This window comes from Cyanistes caeruleus, chromosome 21 (genome assembly GCF_971803275.1).
Source record: "Cyanistes caeruleus chromosome 21, bCyaCae1.hap1.1, whole genome shotgun sequence".
NCBI classification, from domain to species: Eukaryota; Metazoa; Chordata; class Aves; order Passeriformes; family Paridae; genus Cyanistes; species Cyanistes caeruleus.
Window position 1 is genome coordinate 6,499,745 of NC_141721.1, and position 20,175 is coordinate 6,519,919.

The 20,175-nt window shown below is 42.9% G+C and overlaps 3 protein-coding genes across 15 annotated transcripts in view; 2 read left to right on the plus strand and 1 right to left on the minus strand.

Annotated features, from left to right (window-relative positions):
• CTNS (cystinosin, lysosomal cystine transporter) lies at nt 1-6,853 on the minus strand. 7 transcript variants are annotated; one of them, XM_023939300.2, is made up of 11 exons: nt 6,724-6,853; nt 6,229-6,302; nt 5,407-5,485; nt 4,774-4,858; nt 4,588-4,691; nt 3,582-3,713; nt 2,815-2,914; nt 2,606-2,725; nt 1,388-1,558; nt 1,066-1,183; nt 1-714 (listed from the first exon to the last, which is right to left on the minus strand). In XM_023939300.2, exons 2-11 carry the CDS (start codon nt 6,290-6,292, stop codon nt 584-586), a joined length of 1,104 nt encoding a protein of 367 aa, XP_023795068.1. In that variant the 5' UTR covers nt 6,293-6,302; nt 6,724-6,853; the 3' UTR covers nt 1-583. The 7 variants fall into 7 exon arrangements, with proteins under 7 accessions (XP_023795068.1, XP_023795070.1, XP_023795069.1 ...); XM_023939302.2 differs by having other exon boundaries at nt 6,663-6,776; XM_023939301.2 differs by having other exon boundaries at nt 6,499-6,730.
• Nucleotides 6,813-17,097, plus strand: SHPK (sedoheptulokinase). 3 transcript variants are annotated; one of them, XM_023939305.2, is made up of 9 exons: nt 7,227-7,343; nt 8,489-8,630; nt 9,151-9,231; nt 9,675-9,738; nt 10,940-11,123; nt 12,290-12,442; nt 13,486-13,661; nt 13,765-13,965; nt 14,817-15,234. In XM_023939305.2, exons 2-9 carry the CDS (start codon nt 8,529-8,531, stop codon nt 15,209-15,211), a joined length of 1,356 nt encoding a protein of 451 aa, XP_023795073.2. In that variant the 5' UTR covers nt 7,227-7,343; nt 8,489-8,528; the 3' UTR covers nt 15,212-15,234. The 3 variants fall into 3 exon arrangements, with proteins under 3 accessions (XP_086715819.1, XP_023795074.2, XP_023795073.2); XM_086859693.1 differs by lacking the exons at nt 9,151-9,231; nt 9,675-9,738 and adding an exon at nt 6,813-6,954 and having other exon boundaries at nt 7,166-7,343; XM_023939306.2 differs by lacking the exons at nt 9,151-9,231; nt 9,675-9,738 and adding an exon at nt 16,990-17,097 and having other exon boundaries at nt 6,821-7,343; nt 14,817-15,055.
• The window catches only part of TRPV1 (transient receptor potential cation channel subfamily V member 1), an 11,373-nt gene continuing 8,246 nt past the window's right edge, over nt 17,049-20,175 (plus strand). For 3 of the 5 annotated variants that reach the window (XR_015278544.1, XM_086859666.1, XM_086859668.1), the window contains exons 1-3: nt 17,049-17,173; nt 17,833-17,863; nt 19,377-19,692. Coding sequence is in view for 4 of the 5 variants with exons in the window: in XM_086859666.1 (XP_086715792.1) it covers nt 19,391-19,692 (302 nt within the window). In the remaining variant the exon portion in view is untranslated. Of the gene's footprint in view, nt 17,174-17,832; nt 17,864-18,467; nt 18,644-19,376; nt 19,693-20,175 lie in introns of those variants that run through there. The other 2 variants (XM_086859669.1, XM_086859667.1) reach the window with 2 other exon arrangements.

Below are 20,175 nucleotides of genomic sequence, written 5' to 3' on the forward strand. Positions count from 1 at the left end.
TTTGTTAGGATTTTTTTTTTTTTTAATAAAGAGTTCAAATTTTAATATCTGTGCATTTGTTACCAACCTCATTATTGTGCTGTACCACTGTGGCTAGCCTGAGTGGTGGTGGACTGTGAACTGTCTGGGAAAGGTCAGCAGCAGCACTGGGATCCACAGACAGTCTTCAATCATTGCTTAAAGATATTAAGTGGTTGCTTAAACGTGATCTCAGATTTTTTGGAAGACAGAATTCTGCTCTTTGTGCTTCACCTCCAATCAGAAAGACATCACTTTGATCTTTCTCTTCCCTGTGGTTGGTGAAAAAAGAGCCATGTGTTGCTTGGACAGCTCCCACTGAGCTGTGTTTGCAGCTTCAACAGGCACGAGTCTCCCATGTGCAGCTGAAAGCTTGCTGTCCTTAAGGCATCTGGCAGTCAGTGCTTGGCAAAGCAACAGTTTGTGTTCCAGCCCAGAGAGGATCAAGTCACATACAGATCAGAATCAGTATTTCTGATAACTGCAGCAAGAATCTTGAAAGCCCTCAGACAGGCTAGGAGGGACAAGTTCAGTTTAAAGTTTTAGTCTCCACAAGTGGTGTTTGTTATTCACATGGTTCATACCCTCGTCTCCTGTACAGGCAGTAGTGCTGGGCCATGAAAACAATATCAAAGACAATGGAGAAGACACCCAGGCCAAACTTGGTTGGATCTCCAAAGATTAACCTCCACTCATCTGTCAAACACAAAATTAGAGTTAAGTCTGACTCCTCAAGTGTAGTTTTGTCTTAAGACACTTTAGAAAAGTTCATGTCTATTTCCTGGACTGCTCAGATGCACCTAAGACTGACTGCAGTACACATCTTACTCAAAGCTAATTAATAACTGTTCCTGTGCTTTCTTCAGGATGGCTACTTCATTTTATATCTTGAGGTAGTATGAACAGATTCTTTATTGTTTCTACAGGAGCATCTCCCCACAACACAGCACAAAGATCATTCTTCTGAGATAACCTACTGTTATCTCCTTTGTAGTGGGACCTCCCACCCCATTAAGACAGGCTCCAGCACCTCAGTTCCAGGCTTACCATTGTTGTATGACTGCAAAAACATCTGTAGAAGGCTGAAGCTTCCACCAGTGAAGTCCAGTAATACATTTCCAATACTCCATCCCTCAGTACTCTTCCGGCGGAAATTCATGTAGGCCTGGGAGTGTGACAAGAAGTCAGTCAGAGTGTCATGCACAGGCACTTGGGATTGACTTTCAAGCAGATTTCAGTACAATTCTACTAGGTTGTCACTATTAATAAATAATCATTGGTGGTTTAGTCTCTTCACACTTTCAAGAGCACGCACTGCAGGCTTAGGGTGGCAGGAATATGGAATCCAAGCAGAATAATTCACTTTTACCTGAGGGAAGTATTTTATCAGTGTGACTGCTAGCTTAATGTAGGAGAAGCAGAACAAGAACTGCAGCCATGTCATCTCCTCAGCTGCAGCCAGGAACAGCGTAGTGAAGGTGAAGATCCACGCAAGTGCCAGGAGTCCAACAACAACTTTGGATACTTTTTGACCTGCTCTCTGAAATAGATACATTTTGGCCACATTACACATCCCCAAACACAAAGATACAGTTTGCTCAGGACCATGCAACTCTACAGTCCAAACCTGTTTTACCAGTCAGGCTGGTACCACAGGAGAACTTTAAAATTAAGCAAGTGCTACAACAACCAGCTGGAGGTTTACAAGACCTGATGAGCAATATTCATATCAATCACTTAAAACACTGCTGACCCTGAGCAGGAGGGAACAGTATTCTTGAGTATGGCGCATAATCTGTAACAAATTTCCAAAATTCAATCTGATGAGATCAAGAGTTCCTGTATGTATAAAAGGCTGATAATACCATGATGATAGAAGATTTATGGTTGCTTTCTAATTCTTCACTAGAAAAGTCTGTAGTACCTGGCAATGATGACAGGTGGGCTGTTACACTTTTATGTTTAGCATGACCAAAGGAAGAATCCTAAAAGAGAAATAGTTACCGTCTAGAGAAAATTGGCCTGTTCAGATGAGAGGCTTTTACAATGAAAACTGAACAAAGAACCACCTGACTGGAACAATCAATGGGATTAAGTAAGAACCACTTGACTGTAATGATAAGTATCACCTGAAAAAGTGTGATTTATGAAAGGGCATTTACAGCTGTTTTAGGAAAGAAGTTGAAAAAACTGTTTGAACTGCAGAGAGTGTCTGCAGTCCTGTCATAGCACTGAAGAATGCTCCAAGGAAAAAGCAAAGCATTTGTGCTGTGAAGAGCTGTAATCTATGTGATGGCTAGACATCTGTTTGGGAACTTTATGAACTTGGCTGGTTGCCTCAGTTATTTTCAGTCCCTAAGGAGTTTACTTATAAACTCAGAACATCCATGAGGCTGAAGTAGATAAGGTTAATGGAGGTGCTGCTAGCTCAGGAAAGCTGAAGGCAGCTGAAGTGTGAAGCCTGGCTCCTGGAAAGGCTGGTGGAAGTGCAGGGAACTTGGGATTTTGGAACCCAAAAGGAGCGGGGAGGTGGCCGGCAGAGGGAGCTCTGGCAGAGCCCACAGGTGAGCCCAGCAACCAGACACACCTCGTAGATGCAGCACTGAACGATGGTGAGGAGAGTCAGGGCTACTGCGTGGAGACTGAAGAAAACATCATTGATGGCCACAGGGTTCACCCCACTGGGATAACTGACCAGGAATTCCTCCTAAATGTAAGAGAAAGAAAAACCAGCCACGTGTCTTCACTCCCTCCTGCACATACCCCCAGCACATGTTAAGAGAGAATCACGCTCACCTTAATCAAGGGACTCCAGAAGAGCCCAACATTAAACACGCTGTATGCTATAAACCCAGTAAGGTTTAATGCTATGAAGTCAAAGCTTAGTCCAACAACGCTAGAGAAGGGGGAAAAAAAGAGAGAAATGTGCATTAGAGAGTTACAGGCAGATCCAGGGACAAATTGACCCTAAAATGTCCTAAGTATAGGCAGTTTCTGGTGTAAGCAAAAGCTTCAAGCATTATGACTACACAATGCCCTGAGTTCACCAGGAAGCTGGATGAAATAACAGAGCTCTCATGGAACAATTCATGTCTCTGCTTTTTGACTGCACCCCTCCATGAGGTCAGCCTGTCTGATAAAGCCTTTCCAGCCTGAATCCATAAAGCAAAAATGCATAATTTCCAGATCAAATAGTTTCATTTTCATATATGATAATGTTTCTACTTCGAGTCACTTAGCTCAAAGAGGAGCTGGCCTAATGATGACACTACAAGGAGGTGTGATCATCACAGCTGGCTCAGCCAGATGATTTACAACATGGCACCAAAAGGAATGGGAAAGTCTCCTCTATCACAAATCCATATTGGATGCCAAATCAAGATCAGGTGTTTGTAGGATGCACTTAGTTTCCCTCTAACCTGCATATATAAAAGCTTATATGCTGCAATTATTCAGACCCCAGCTTTGCCTTTTTCCCCATCTTTTCACAGTTATGGATGTAACTGAAACTATGAACATGATTTGCAGAAGTGCTTTAGTGACTCACAGACACATCTCTTTACCTTTTCCGTCGCCAGTTCTCAAAGAGTTGAGGATAAAAGGAGATGGACCAGGCGAGGAAATAGATCCAGCCAATCACCTCATTAGCATATCTTGCTATGATGCTGTGAATCACTTGAAATTGAATCCTAGGCCTGATTGTTAATGCAAAAAGAGCCTGTTAATTCATAATGTTTTCAGGAGATTTTATCTTGTTCTGCTCTGAGAGAGGAAACAGAGTCCAGGTGTTGAGACAAGACAACAAAGATTTGGTTGGGTTCAGCTGAGTTGCTCCCTTTTTCATTTGTGACCTTGTTATGTTTGGGACATCTTCCACGCCTGAGTATTTCCTTTCCATCCTTTTATCATGGGAATGTCCCCAAAGGTCACTTTGTTCCTGTGGCTTCCACTCTCTCAGCACAGGGTCTGTTAGGCAAGAGCAGAGCTGCACTCCTCATGCCTTGTGATAGTGCTGCCCTGTGAGCATTCCACGTGCTCACCTCTGCCTTTGCCTTGAGTCTCAAAAGCAGAAGAAAAACAAGGAAGTAAAACAGGAGTATCCTGTTGCTCAGTAACATCTGGGCCACAAGCAAATACAATCCAACTTTCTCCATCTGGCTAGGCTTTTCCTAGGAGGGAGAACTGGCATCTGTGAGGAGAGGGCTCCCCTAACTGATGCACCCCAGGAACTCCAGAACAAATCCTGCACAATAAGAACAGTATCCCACTGGACACTGACAGCCAAACGCTTCCCAGAGCAGAAAAGCTGACATGTAATCTTCATACTTTTGGGAGGCACTATTAAAACCAGACTAAGGAGCCATGAGAACTCAGTCATCTTGTAATTAAATCCAAGACACCACTCTGCTTCTGTGCCCTCTATTTATCTGAATACTTGGGGATTTGCTGCAGGGTTACCACATCTTCTTAACTGCATCCCACCCATGCCCCATTTAACTCCTAGGAGGAGTTACCCCAACTTTTAGGGAGCTACAGGATAATAAGAAAAACAAAAGACCAGTTTCTCACCCAGTTAAGTTGGAATTATTGGCATAAAGGTAAACTGTTACTTGTCCCACATCATCTGCTTTCACTTGGAAGTCTGCTTTAGTGTGACCTGCAGGGAACTGTACCTGCAAGGCAGAGCAGAGGGAAGAAGTAGGAGTTGCACCATAATAGCAGGAGCTTTTTGCAAAAGTCTGTTCTGTCACTTACCTCATCAGGAAGTTCAACAATGGTGCTGTGCTTTGAGGAATATGTGATATTAAAAGTTATCACCAGTGTCTCATTTAGTGGAGCCCTGAGAAGGCATAAAAAATAAGTTAGGCTGGTGCCTGAGTTCAGAGGTGGCTGCAGGGGAGCATCTGCTAAATCCTCTCAGCAACAAGCAGCCCACACACAACAGAACCTGCCTCGTACTCAGAGGAACCAGCACCAAAGCATGTGAGTATTGCACTGCTTCTTTTATCTGATCCAGTGATGGTTGTATGGTCATATTGTACCTCCCTCTTTTCCACACAAGTGGCAAAGTCACCAAAGGATCCAATATTATCCACTCCTGTCCTGCTGCTCATTACCCTCTGCTGAACAACAGGGAAGAAACAAGGCACATGTACTTGGGATGATGTAGGACAGAAATTACAGCAGAAAAACGAAATAAAACAAATAAAACCTTTCCAAGTGACAGAGTCCTGCACAGCTTTCCTAAAGAACTCCTCTGAGCATTCGTCCAGGACATGATCCTTCTAAGAAATGCAAGTTTCTCTTAAGCATCAGTTTTTAGGAAGAGAAGAACTGTAAATTCACTTATGGAGGACAGCCCATGTAAAGCTGCAATAATGATTTTACCTCAGAGAGATAGTGACGTTTGTTGAACTTCCACTTTCTAGAGAAACCACTTCAGGGGCTGACAACACAATAGCTCCATCTGTGGGGGGGAAAAAAACACCCACACAAATCTCAATTACTATGAAGCAGCTCCTTCAGAAGAACAACCTACTTTTTTTTGTGCAATAGACGTTTTACACTTAAGTACACATGATGAAAAGCGAAGGGGAGAGTACAGTTTGTTTCAAGGCAACCAAACAACTTAAAAAAAGAAGTAAGTAACTGTCGCTTGAGTATGTTTCAAGAAAGTAATTTAAATACTTGAAGTGCAACAAAAGTTCATGCCAAGGAAAGGTTATAGGGTACTGCAAACCCACCCTGGTTCTTTGATGTGCTCCTGGTGATGTAGGAGTCACAAATGCCTCAAGTTTAATGTAAAATTGTTTCTTGGGCCACAAATTCAAACCAAGTACCCAGATGTCTAAGAGAATGTACATTTACAGAAACAGAGAGAGATACAGGTTGCACAGGTTGGCCTGGACGCTTTTTTCCCTGCTGCCACATGTTACACAGCGTTGGTAAGAAGTTAAGTGCAGAGGAGCTCCCCAGGCACTATTTAATCTGCAGAGGTGATTTCAGAGCACGAGGTCCACAACCAGTGCCTCAGTACAGTGTAGGAGCACAGGAAGCCCAGGTAACGTGTGAGAGAAGAGCTGATGGGAAGTGTGGCACAGGTATTCCTGGAGGGATGTAATGGGGTAACTATAACTAAAGAGCTGCCCTTTTCCATCTCTTGCTGGTCAGGAGCCCTGTGGGCCCAAGCTGTGCTGACCAAACACTCACCGCCAGGCCCCAGCAGCGCCAGCGAGAGGCTCAGCAGAGCGGGGAGCAGGTTTCGCGTCCTCATGGTAGAAAAACTGCAGAAAAAGCAGGGAGAAGCTTTCCTCAGCACCCACACGGCCACACAGCCCATCCCCTCCGCTGGAAGCTGCGGCAAACAGCTCCCTCCGCAGCATCACGGCTCCAGCCCGGCCAAGGGACCCTCAGCACCTCTCGGAAAGCACCGACCTTCCCCTCCCTCTGTCTGCCCGGTCTCCCCGGGCACATCTTTACCTCAAAGCAGCTCCCGTGACGGACCCGCCCCACCCCAACGCGCGGGACTACAAATCTCGGCAGCCCCCACGCCTCTGCCAGACCCTCGCCACCGGCGCCGCGGTGCATTTTGGGACTTGTAGTTCTATCGCCTTCCCCTCAGGCGCCCCAGCGAAGCGGGGTACCTGGTGCTTTGGAACGCGCCGCTGCCGAGGCGGCGGTACCGGGGAGCGGGCGGGAACCCACCTCCTTCAGAGCCCAGCGCCGTCCCGGTTCTTCCCTTTTCAGCTCTCACGTGAGGCTATGGCCTGTGGACTCCCCGCCCAGTGCCCACCGCGCCGCTGCGGCCGCCCCCGGGGGCCATCTTGGGTGTGGCGGAGCGGGTCCATGAGGGGGCAGAGCTGTGCGGAGGGACGGGGCGGGCTCGGCGCTGTGGTGGTTTGGTTTTGATAAAAAGCGTAGTTTAAAGCTGTGCAGGTCAGCTGGGGAGGGGGCGGTTTGTCACTGTCACAGTGGAGGGGTAGTGGCTGGGGAGCGCTGAAGGCAGAGAGGCACCTTCAGCCTGAGGGTGAAGTCCAGGTCGCTCTCCTGCCCCCGTCCCTGGGAGCCCGCCCTGCGGCACCGGGGGCCGTGTGGGGTTCAGCACGGTGGGTGTTGGGCCCTCTGATTGTGCTGGGCAAGGTGACAGCCGTCCCCTCATGGCCGCGGCGGGCGGGCCTGGGCCCACCTGTGTGCTGGGCATTGACCTGGGCACGACGTCGGTGAAGGCAGCGCTGGTGACAGGGACAGAGCGAGGGCTGGCGCTGGCACAGTGCTGCTCCAGGGAGACGCAGGCACACGGCGACAGCCTGGGGGCTGCACCGCAGGTAAGGGCTGGCAGGGAGCGCTGAGGGAATTTGCAGGACACTGGCCTTGCCTTGCAGTGGCTGAGGTGTTTGGTATATTGGGCAGAGTCCAGTGGCTTTCCTGGATTGTTTTTGTCCCTAGATTGGCAGCGTGTTTCTGGATATCAAAAAGCAGAATTAAAACACCTGCTCACCGTTCAAGGAAGTCAAGCAGAGCTGCTCGACTTAAGAAGGGTCCAGGTTTTAAAATATTGCCTAAGACACTCTAAAAAGATCTTTAACACACCCAGTCAGGAAGCAGCATGCACTTGCCAATTGGAAGGGTATTTTATTTTGCACTTCAGTGTGAGGTGGAATCATAACTGGAAACTCCCTGTGCAAATAACCAGGAACAAGTACTTCTGTTAAAGAGCTTTACATCCATTGTGTTGGTCAATCTTAAAAGGATTAATCAGAATCATAAAAATTGTGCACTGTTTCTGATACCAAGGATACCAAACAGGCCAACTCTCCTCCTGCCAATTTATGCAGCCTAAAGTACCTATGCACAAAGTTCACATTTATTTGTAGACTCCGTTGCAATAGTTTTGTAATCTTCATACTGATGTGTCACAAAGTAACTTGAACCTTTGAAAGTGTGAAAGCTTCTCCTGGGGAACAAGCAGTTTTGTCAGTTTGCTGGGTGGTTCTAGGAATAGAATATCCAGAAATGGAATATCAGCATAATCAAAATCATCAGTGAGTAAATAGGGAGGAGCTTTAGGAAGAGGTTGAGGAGACTGAACTCCTGTCTGAACACATGGGTAATTTTCTTTGTGAGGAAAATGAAGAGCAGTAGATAAGGTGAATTAATGAAAGCTTGTAGTCAGTGGTCATGGATTTTTTTAAAGTTGAGTGTGGTTATTTAGGAAATAAAAAATTATTTTGCCTTAAGTTTAAGAGGCTCAACTTGCTACTATTGATTTTTAGTTTTTGTGTGTTTGTGTGGTTTTCTACAATTTTTCTTTTATTTTCTTTTTATAGTTTAGTAGTGAATATTGCTCTAAAAAATGCTATTGAACTAAATGAATTCTGTCCTTCGCTTCTGACTAAAGTAGCCTTGTTTAATAAATACACTGAGTGAATCCTAATGGCTTCATGCTCAGGATAATGCTTTGTGATTGCAGGGAATGGAGCAGGATGTCCAGAAAATCATAAGAGCATTGAATGAATGCCTTGCTGCTCTGCCTCAACAGCAGCTTCAGCAAGTCACCCACATTGGTATTTCTGGACAAATGCATGGGGTTATGTTTTGGAAAAGTGATAAAGGTAACATTCATTCTTTAACATTCCTGCTCACACTATTATGATGCAGAAAACTAAATTGTAACAGGGAAGTGATTCTGTGATTAAACTGCTGTGTCACTTTGGTCTTCTCTAAAACAGAATTAACAGGAGATCTCTTATGGGAATTTTGCTTTTTTTACTAAAATTTCAGCTACTTACTATAGTTTGTGATAAAGGAGTTAGCCTAATGACATCTGACATCTAATGTGCAGAGTCAGCACAGTTATTTATATAAAGGAGGAACAGCATATTTGTGGCTTCTTGATTGTTTCTCCATCACATGCTATCTACTGCCATTTGAAAGAACTTCTGCATCATGTGAATAACTTGCAGGGGGTTTTATTCACCTCATAAAACCCTTACCTAGATGTTGGCCAGCATCTCAATAACTCTGTTCCCCCCCACCCCCCCACCCGGAATCCCAAGACTTTTCTTTTTCCTAGCAAGTCATACATAGACTGTCATGTTCCATTCATTTTGTTGCTTATGTTTCTGTTAGTAGGAGCTGAGAAAAGACTGTGGTCAGGATTGTGGATGCTCAGCTGCTTGCCAAGACCTTAGAAACAAAATCAGCTGCAGTGAGGTAGTCATGTGGGGCTTGGTTGTGCAAATACCCAGATAATCCTTGTGATAGTGAGAATATTTGAAGAATCCAGGCCTTAGATTTTGAGATAGGGATGGATTATCTTCTTGGCTCATGCCTTATAAACATACTGAAGTCTAAGGCTTCCAGAATGTGGGTCCATGTCTTTTTTCATTTAACTCTATAATGGGCTCATCTGGACAATTATACAAGTTTTATTATAACAGGAGTTATGCAGATTAAGTAAAGATTTATTGTAAACCACAGAGCAGATTTCCCAAAAGTGCTGGTCACTGCCTGTCAGAAGTTGTCAGGGTCTTAATTGCTTGAAGAGGCACTGTACTATTCATTACTGGCTGTAATTTTACATTAAATACTAAAAATGATTAGAAAGAAAGAAGTCTAAAGGCTGATGGACTGAATGAGCTGTTGTTGCTTTCCAGCTGTCCCAGGAGCTGCATAACAAAGCTTTGTGCATTCATAGGCACAGATCCTTATGTCATATTGGTAAATATTTTATGTCCTAAAGCCACATGCCACTTTAGTTTCATTTCTACCAAGTGAAAGAGGGTGTTTGCTCTCATTTGTTTTGAGTGGACTAAGTGAATCCAGGACCTTTGGGATACAAATAAAAATTTTAATGGCATCCTTTAGGGTTAGATTTATGACTAATAATATTTCTTAGACTCCATTTAAAACTAGAAAAACAAGTCCATTGGAAATTCAGTTCAAACAGATTTGATAGAACAGGGAATTGAGGAAACAAGAAAAAGTATGTGTTTTATTTTGCATATTTCTCATGGCCTCCCAGCCTTCAGGGCTGCTTTTTACTGTTTGAGTGTGACTTCCAAGCCCTGTATCCAACCCAAGAATTATGTTTTTTAGCTATATTTGTGCGAGTCAGGAAGCTGAGTCTCTTCTCTTGAAACTCTGCTTCCTCTCTAAAACCTAAGAGTTTGCCTCAGTTCCAGACTGAGTGACCTGTCCTATCCCTGCCCTGTGTGCAGGGATGGCTTAGGAGAGGTCAGAGCTGTGCCCTGGAATATGCTGGCAAACAGTGCTTGAGCCCAGCCTCTCCTCTTCCATGAAAGAATGTCAAGGTTTCCTCAAAGGTGTGGTGTTCTGTGCTTAAAAAGATCCTGCTGGACTGGGAAACTAATTTAAATCGTGAATTGAGCCCTGTCCTACCTTTGGTGAAACTTTATTGGGTAGTACATGAGGGTTTTACTCTTTAGTATTTTGCAGTCCACTGCTTAATACTCACGGATCCAGGTTTCTTGTTGCTTTGGCTCCAAAGGTGCTGCAGCTTTGTGCTGTCCATCCTGGGTGGTTCTCCAGGTGGTGATGTGGCACATCCCAGCTGAGGTTTTTATGTGAGAGCTGCCAAGCTCCTCACAAGAGGAGCTTCTCTCCTCCCATAGCAGACTATGGTTGGGTTTTTTTGAGGCTCACCTGTTATTTAAAATGTGTTTTTAATATCTCTCTTCAAGAGAAGGAAGGCTTTGAATACCACCCTCTGTGTTACAAAGGGTGATTTGCATTATGATGTTATCTAGGGCTGAAAGCTAAGACTAATTTGATTACAGTCTCTACTGGCTCTGTTTCTGATATATTTAACAAATGACCAGGTGTGTCCAGAAATGAAGAATGCCAGGCAGGCTGTGCAGCAGGGAGTCACTGGATTTCTTGGATTCTGTTTTGTTTTCAGGTTGTAAGTGGTCAGAGAGTGGCACAGGCCCTGCCTTTGAGCCAGACAAGGTCAGCCACCTGGTCACCTGGCAGGATGGCCGCTGCAGCCCCACCTTCCTGTCTTCTCTTCCCCTGCCACAATCACACGTGAGCCTGGCTACAGGATTTGGATGTGCCACAGTTTACTGGTATTTAAAGAACAGGTACATTGCTCCTCAAAAGGCTGTTTCTCATCTTGAATTTATGTGACAATTAGTATTCTTGTAGCATGTTAATGCTGCTACAGGCTGAGGGGTTGTGCTTCTCTGTGATCATAATCTTAACTAAGTAGTCAGAGTATTTAAAATGGCAGTATTTGATATAAACTACATGCAATTAAGCATGTGTCCTGGTTTAGGGCAAGAGCATGCCAGAATCTTTGACTTTGTAAAAATACTACAGATCTCTAATAATAAGCTTTTGACCATATAGGACCAGAAGCTTTAAAGTATCATAGAGTAATTCTAGTCTGTAATACTGCTCAGAGGAGCTCTGTTAAGGCAGTTTGAACATTGTCATTTTGCCTTGTGCTGCTTTGGGGAAAGTACAGACGTGCCTAAAACAGACTTGCTTGGTCTGGTTACTGCCAGATGCTAAAACAGAGTCTCTAAATTAATTTCAGTTCCTTCCTTCCTCAGACACTGAGACAGATCCTCATGAGGTGACACAAATGCTCTGCTTTGTTATGGCCTATTTGCAGAGGATATATTTTTTTCCCTTATGACTTGACATCAGCAAGATTTGCTCTTCAGTTTCATCTTTCTCAAAGAGCCAGTCTCTTCCTCTGCAATGAGTTCAGGTTCAATAAATGGCGAAAAATTTATTAGATCTTGTTTTTTTTCCACTATGTGTTCAGCAAATATATGGAGCATGGTGTGATCTTTAGAGCTGCATAAGTCATGAGTCCAGCTGCTTTGTTTTGCTTCACGTTTGGTACATTTCCATTTGTATAACTTGTGGATCCCAGAACAAGTGGGAATTTACCTATTTTTCAATAATGCTCCAGGTTCAACAAAGTGCTGTTTTATTTCACACAAACAATTAGTACTTTCCTGGAAATTTTTTCAGTGCTGTGCTCTTGAACCTAGACAACCCATTCATTCCTTAAAGCTGCCCTCTCTCCATCTTCCACCTGGAGATAAGTTTCCATGTAAAAATCAAACCAAAACAATAAAACGCAGATTGATCACTGGGGTGGCTGTTTGATATTTAAATATACCCACATGTCTGAAGTTCCCCCTAGCAATGAAAGTTGTCTTCTCTCACTGCCTTAATGCAAAAACCCCTCTCTTTTTTTTTTTTTTATTTTAAAAAACATCTTGTTTAAAAGTCCAGATTTTCTGAAGGCTTATGATGCAGCTGGCACCATCCAGGACTACGTGGTTGCCATGTTGTGTGACCTGAAGAAGCCACTCATGTCTGTCCAGAATGCTGCCAGCTGGGGATATTTTAACTGCAGAAACAAGAGCTGGAATACTGACATGTAAGTGCCAAGGCCATTCAGTGGGGTTTGTGCACTGCTTGTGTCAGGCAGTGTGAACACCTCTTTGGGCCCTGGCTGTTGATATGCTACACATAAAAAGGGATTGAGAGTTAATCCTAATCAATTGTAGCCTGTACTGAGGAGCTATTGAGAGTTTGCTCTGTTTAAATCTGATAAAATCTGGCACAGTATTTTCAAAAGTACCTACAAACAGCAGAGCTGAGAGACTTATCAGTGATTCCAAGCTGTTCTCTCCCTTTCTGTGGTGGGGTGGGATGGACAAGTGCAGCCAGTGTTACCTGTGCCATGGTAAGCAGTTACCACTCTACTTCTTTGAGCTGAGCTTCATAACTTCTAAGACTTACTTGTGACAATACTTAAGAGCTATTAAGCTACAGGAAATCTTAGAAGGAATCAGTTCATTTATTTACTTATTATTTTAATGATTTGCTCTTTCAGGGCTGAGTGCTAAGGCCTTATATATTTCAGGGCTTAGGTTAGGCCAGGACTCCAAAGTGAAAGATCTTCTCATCAAGGTATGAAAGAGTGACAGAAATTTGCATTTTGCTGACTGAACTGTTACTAATGTGGTGGTGTTGCTGTAGCACCTGCAGCTGATTGTGTAAGGAGTTTGTTGGACTTAACTCTTCCTGATTTTGTTGTGAACTACTAATTGCATGACAACTGAAGTTCTTTGATACTTAGCTGCATTTTTTGCTTGTTTTGCAGTTGTCCCTTCACCCTGGCCCTTCTTGTCTATATGACATCAGTATGTTAAACTTGCTGAACATGTACTGTATAATCTCAGGTACTCAGATTGCATAGAAAGGAAAACTATTTATCCTTCCAGACTGGTTTACCCAGCCCACTGGACTGGAATGCTGTCCCTGTCCAAGGCAAAGCTTTCTGAACAGGTGAAAGCATCCATAAATCCAGCAGCCACAAATGTGTGGCCAGGTTCATCTGTGACTTCAAAGAGTTTTTTGTAGCAATCCCACATATTCCCAAACTGCTTTATTCCAATAATGTTGTTCTGCTTCCAGACTGAAAAAATCTGGCTTTCCTGTCCACTTGCTTCCAGAGGTGGGAGACCCTGGCAGCATTGCAGGCAGGACAACCTGTGCATGGCATGGAATACCCAAAGGAGCAAAAGTGGGAATTGCTCTGGGAGATTTCCAGTGCTCTGTTTATTCCTGTCTGACTGAGAGGACTGATGCAGGTGTGGTCATTTTGGTATCTAATTTGTTTTTCTCATAGTTCTCCTTCAGGGTAGCTTCATAAAACACTGCTTATTTTCTTTTTTCCCTTTTTGTGTGTTTTAGTTCTTAATATCAGCACCTCTGCTCAGCTGACCATCTCAATGCCCCTGGGTTTCCAGCCTCCAGAGGCACCGGATCCTTCCTCAGCTGTCACTTATTTTCCCTACTTCAGGGGTGACTACTTGGCAGTGGCAGCATCACTCAATGGAGGCAATGTGCTTGCAACATTTGTGGGAATGGTGGCACAGTGGGCACAAGAGCTGGGTAAGTCATTTCTAGGAGAGTTGAAGCACAAAAATGGGGTTGATCATTTAGGCAAAAGGAAGCTGAGGCAGAGAGACAAGCCTGGAGCTGTTCCATTGTGCCATAAAGTGAACAAGGATGTCATTTCTGGGTCATGCTTCCCAGATTGCTGGAATTTCCTGCTGAAGCTTTTGAACATGTTGGGACAGCCATGCTTGGACTCCACATTCATATTCCCTCTAGGCCTTCTTTTGTTTTAAGGACAGAATTATTTTCTGCAAGTAGATTTTCAAAAGGCAAGGTTGGCAGATTTGAGGACACCAGCGTCTAATTTTGTGTGACTTCAGTCCATAGGAGTCCTTTTGGTGCATATTTTGCAGCACTCTAAGGGATTTTAAAACTCAAACTCATGGAATATCTTTTAAGTGATTTAGGCATGGCGTTGACAGGTTTTTTAATAATCTCTTTGGTTTTGCACTGCAGAAATAAGCTCTGAAATTGTTCTTTCAGTAAGTGTTCGAGGTGAATGTTGCATTCACATGGAATCCAGCCACTGAAGCTGAACCCTGCTGTTAGTCCCTTTAAAGATACTGTTTTGTGGAATTTAGCACAGTACAGGCAATGAGGAGTGGCTGTTTTTGTCAGGAAAGGCAGTTGCTGTAATCAGAAAAAGATTTCAGGTATGGCACATTCTGGATACAATCGGATGGCAGAGTTATGGTTCATAATCTTGGACATACAATTGCCTTTGTGGCACAGTAAAAGACATCCAATATTTTGCTGAACAGGGGCATCAGTGTCCATTGTAAGTGTTCACATGTGAAATACACCACACCCTTTCAGACTGGTAACAAAATATTTCCCATCTGCAGGATTTCAGGTTCAGGAATCTGCCATCTACCCAAGGATAATCCAAGCAGCCTTGGCCCAAAAGCACAGCAAGCTCTCAGTCCACCCAACCATATTTGGAGAGAGACATCTTCCTGAGCTGCTGGCATCAGTGAGCAGCATTGGTGCCTCTGAGCTGTCCCTGGGACATGTCACCAGAGCCCTGTGCCGTGGCCTTGTGGAGAACCTCTGCTCCATGTTACCTGTGCAGCACCTGGAGGAGGTGGGGGTGAGGAGGATCCTGGGCAGTGGCAGCGCCCTTGCCAGGAATGAGGTGCTGAGGCAGGAAGTGGAGAGGATTTTTCCATTCCCTGTGGTTTACGGGAAGGATGTGGATGCTGCTGTGGGGGCAGCTATGGTGATGTTTCAGAGTAAATAAAGTCATTATTTGGAATGGCCTGAGACGCAGCTTCTGTTTTTTTCTGACTCTATAGTGTTTTTTTTTCACTTTATTCCACATACAATCTCACTCATTACAGTGGGACAGAACCCCTGCATTTAATGTCTGCCTCTCTTGGGTCTGCATATTTTGTTGCTCTGTCATTCCCATTTGTGAAATGAGAAGTAATTATCACATTAAATTTATCTGAGTGACTGGGAAAGATCCATTAACTTCCTGCATAAAAAGACACTTCTTGCAAGGCTCATTTTCCTGGTAGGAAACATGTTGGAAAGGACTGGGAGAGATAAGCTGCTGTCTGTAACTTGTCTGATGCTTTTGTGACCTCCCTTAAAATTTCCAGGTTTTATCCTGTGTTATGCTCTTCGAATTTCTTTCTTCTCCTAGTCTTTATTTTAATGTTAAAACATTTATACTTTACTGTCTATGTATATGTTTCTTTTGCTCAAATGACATTGGGAAGCAAGTAATATGTTTCATGTTATCTGCATATAGTTTCATTCCTATGAAGTACAGGTTTTCACTGGAATATGGACATGGATTCCACTCTTGCTCATTAGGAACATCAGGACTGACATTTTGATGATGAGAAAGCTGTGCTGAGTTCTGAGATCTTAATTACAGAGATAGCTTCATTTTCATTCCATGTCATGTTTAGGGAACTGTTGGCACGTTACAGAGAAAATGTAGACTAAAGGTGTTGGAAAAAGTCTGAATTTGTTATATGTTGTTTTCCCTCTTGCATTATTATAAATATAATTTTTATCAGCAGGTCTGCTTTAATTTTTATTGTATAACAAGAAAGAGCTGATGATGCTGTTGCATCAAAAGCTTTTGCAGCATTTTGGATGCTGTTGAGGACCTGCCTATTGGTAATCTATATTTATGCATTAATAAACAGCCTTGTTACTCTGAGTACCACAAATCTAATTAGTTTGCTATTAAATAGGCAGATATATAATTCTTTTATATATATTCATGGATAGATGGCAAGACTAGAGAGACAGCCACCGTTTGCAAAACAAAAGACAGATAATGTCATTGAATGATTTCAGATTCTACTCCAAATCTCAGGAAGTTGAGGGGTTGCTCCCAACCTAACAGCCTCTGGAAAAGCTGTTTCTCTAGACTAGTTTTTGCAGAAGAAAAATCTTTTGTAAATTATATATTTAGTAATACATGACACAGCTCTGATTTTTTGAGGGTATTAATCCTGGATTAGATAAAATTGGTTTTGTTTCCTCATAACATTAATGTTTAGAGGCTGACTGTTACATATATATATATAAAATTTAAGCAAAAAATAGGAGAAACATGAAACAATAAAAAGTCTTTAGGACTTACTGGTTCTTCCTCAACTCTGTTCTGAGTCAGCTTATCATTAAAATATTTATCTTTAAATCAGCCACCCAAGAAAGGTGTCCAGAAAGGTGGTTGTGGTATATTTTTTACAAAGTTTTGTAAATTGAATTAAAATTCAAAAATTGAAACTGTGACCCCCAGAAACAATTGCTGTCTGGTGGTTTGGGAGCTGTTTTGTTGTTTTTTTTTTTTGCAAACTTGAGTGTATTTATGAAGAGGAAATCTGGAGAAGAATGTCCATTACTAAATGCAATTAAAGGGGAGAGAAAAACAACAGCAACTTGCTGCAATTCTTGTAAAGAGCTTTGCTAAACCTCTGGGAATAGAAGCCACTGATGCTTCTGGTTCCAGAACTGTTCTTAATTATCTTATTGCTCTATTCTCTGTTTTTCCAGTGAACTTCCCTTGGTTCTAAAAATCATCACATTTTGCAGACAAATGAAGTGGAGAAGCAAACTCTGAGGGCTTTGCAGTCCAGGCACCTTGGAGGAGGAATATCTGGCACCAAATTCCTGTAGATCAGTGGGTGTTTACTGAGACTGGACTATTTTTCAGAAGACAGGATTTTGGTCAATATTTGTAAGTTCTGATTTGTAAGTTCTGCATGTATATTTGAATAACATGGTTGGTTATTTTTAAATTCTATTATTTGTGATGTGGCAGGGTATTCTATCCAAAATATTTCCTTATTTATTGTATCAAACTTCTGTGTACGTGGGTTTCAAAGAGTTCAGGTATGTTATGCATTTTTTAAACTAGATAATGCTTATTGGGTTGTTGTTTTTTTTTTCATCCTTCCACAGATTTATGGAGGTTATTTCCCTTTTAGATTCCTACTCATGAGGAAATGCAGCTTTGTCTTCATTATCAAATATATTACCAGCAGGGTTTTGAAAGGAAAGCACATATAATGTAGGTTTGAGCAATTGCCAGGAGACAGGATTGAGCCTATTCTGCACATTTATATTTATTCTGTGGAAAATAAGTGATTGTGTGTTCTGTAGCCAATCCCTGATGTTTTTGGCTCAATCCATGTGAGATCAAATAAGAGAAAATTAAAACTGTACATGACTATACTTCCACTGTATTTTTTTCTATATTTTATAGAACTATTTTTATTCCTTTTTCATTGTAGTAATAATTCTACTGTAATTTTAATTTCTTGTTCCAAATAGAAATATTTTTATTTCTAATTTTTAGGGTAATTAAGTTAATAAGATACTATATTATTTTTTCAGAGTGATTCTAAGGAGACAAAGAACTTGAAAGGTGAGAAAGTTAAATTGCAGTCATTAGTATTTTATCTGTGCTATGCTGGTTTGCTTTCAGTAACCCTAAATGTGCAAGCTTGCAAATTGATGTTTTCTTTACATGTATATTGTACAAAATTATAGAAAATGCAAATTAAAAAATTTTCTTTCCTGTCCTGCTTTTACAGAAAAATATAAGTTACCCTTGATGTAAATATGAATTATTCCCACAGAACTGAAAATCCAGCTTTACTTCAGGTTTGCACACAACCCTCAGAATGTTTCTCTTGTGAAGAGAAACAACCTTGAAGCATGTTCATGATGTTGTTTTCACACAGACTCTACAGAGAAAATTACTGACAACTCTGATGTGGTTTAAAATTTGAGGCTTTTTAAAGATTTAGTGACATTCCTGTGCTCAAAGCTGTAGGATTTCCAAGCAATGTAGGATTTCAGAGTGTGTCTCAAAGCCAGCTGTGCAGCAGTTCAGATATGATGTGTTCCTGTCTCCACTGCTGGAATTCCAGGATATTTTACATTCAGTGGCATGAAGACAATATTTGTCTGATTGAAATGGGTTGATAAGAAGCCAAACAAAAGAGAGGGCAGCCTGTCCCACCTGCAGCAGATTGTGTTATCCATGAGGATGGGGAGGCCCTGTCACAGGCTGCCCAGAGAAACTGTGGCTGCCCCATCCCTGGAAGTGTCCAAGGCAAGTTTGGACAGGGCTTGGAGCAACTCTGGATAATGGAAGGTGTCCCTGCTCATGGCAGAGGGGTGGAACTGGATAAGCTCTAAGGTCTGTTCCCACCCAAACCATTCTCTGATTGTGTATTTGTTGCTTGTGTCATGTTTTGTGTGGTTGTGAATCAGACAAGATCAGCTCTGTGGTTGTTACAGTCTCATCTTATCTGTGGTAACCTCTTCCTCTCTGTTTCTGTGCCTCATGTCTGAGGTGACACATCCCTCAAGGATCACACACTCCAATTTCCTTCAGGCACTGCCGTAACTCTGGCAAAGTCCTTCAGGGATCATTTTCCTGGGTGCAGGAAGCCCTCTGTGCTCAGCATCCCAGAGATCAGGTTATGGCACAAGCAGGGCTTTTTCACATCCCTGGTAGAATCATGAGAATGGTTTGTGGCACAAACCAGTCAGAAAGTAGAGAAGAAAAGCAGAGATTTCTGGGTTTGAGATTGCTCAGGCTTTGCCATTGACTGGAGGATGAGGCAGTGGTTTTAATCAGAGGTAGTTGAGGCTCAGCTCTGCAGTGAAATGGACAGGAAGCTCTGGGATGTTCTGGTTTGCTTTTGCCATTCTGGAATGGGTAAGGGCAGTCAGAACAGGAACAAATGGAATAAAGACCCTACTAAACTGTTCTGGCTGTGGGTACAGTGAGAATGTGTCCATCTGCCTCATTTCTGGGATGAGAGAAACCAATCCACTCACTGATATTTCTGGAAAACATTGCTAGGCAAAAGGGGACTCATGGTCCTGTATGTGCTGACTTGAGGTGTTTGTGTCCCTCCTCACAGACTGCTGGCTCATCATGTCCTCCATTCTTGGGAAGATGAAGAAGTTTGGCAGTTTTGACATGGAGGAATCTGAAGTGACAGATGAGCACGTGGATGGGGAGGACTCTGTCCAGGAAACCCCTGACAACCCCCAGGCCCCACTCAGCACCAAGGTGCAACCACCCAAAAGCAACATTTTTGCAAGACGGGGCCGCTTTGTGATGGGGGACAGCGACAAGGACATGGCTCCCATGGACTCCTTCTGCCAGATGGATCACCTGATGGCACCTTCTGTCATCAAATTCCATGTGAATTTGGAGAGGGGCAAACTTCACAAGTAAGTTTGCCTTGTGTAATGAGTAGTTGAAAACTCCAGGCTGTAGTTCTTAGAGCAGCATTTGTTCCCTCCACTTGAGCATGACCATTTTTTCAGTTTCACTATTTTCTTTGCCAAATTAAGGAGTGTTGCAATTGAAAGTGACAATAACTGTTGTCTCTTGGCATCTCTAAAAATCTCTGTCTCCATGGATATTATGCCCAAAATTGGCAGTAGGCCTCAGTTCACTTGCTTGAGGCTGCTCAGTGAATGGACATGGCTCAGAGTGAGAACAAGGCCTGGCTTCAGGCCTGCAGTTACACTGCCAAACTTCAATGCCTCTTTGAAGACTTGTTCTCAGCTTTTCAGCAACAGAATCATAATTTTATCAGGGGAGTTGCTTGCAGACTTTTTTCTTTTAGTCTTTGCAGATGTACCTATTCTAATCTGCACTGTTTACTGCTTCACATGAGCAAATGAAGAACAGTGTTCTGGTAGTTGATG

Excerpts from the sequence above, each read along its gene's own strand:
- CTNS (XM_023939299.2), bottom strand. The coding sequence starts at position 6,358 with ATGGGCTGTGTGGCCGTGTGGGTGCTGAGGAAAGCTTCTCCCTGCTTT. Across the intron at positions 2,726-2,814 it reads TCTGGAGTCCCTTGATTAAG|GAGGAATTCCTGGTCAGTTA; the intron begins GTGAGCGTGATT and ends TCTTACATTTAG. Across the intron at positions 1,184-1,387 it reads TGATAAAATACTTCCCTCAG|GCCTACATGAATTTCCGCCG; the intron begins GTAAAAGTGAAT and ends TCACACTCCCAG.
- SHPK (XM_086859693.1), top strand. The coding sequence starts at position 7,176 with ATGGCCGCGGCGGGCGGGCCTGGGCCCACCTGTGTGCTGGGCATTGAC. Across the intron at positions 8,631-10,939 it reads GTTTTGGAAAAGTGATAAAG|GTTGTAAGTGGTCAGAGAGT; the intron begins GTAACATTCATT and ends TTTTGTTTTCAG. Across the intron at positions 13,662-13,764 it reads GACTGAGAGGACTGATGCAG|TTCTTAATATCAGCACCTCT; the intron begins GTGTGGTCATTT and ends TGTGTGTTTTAG.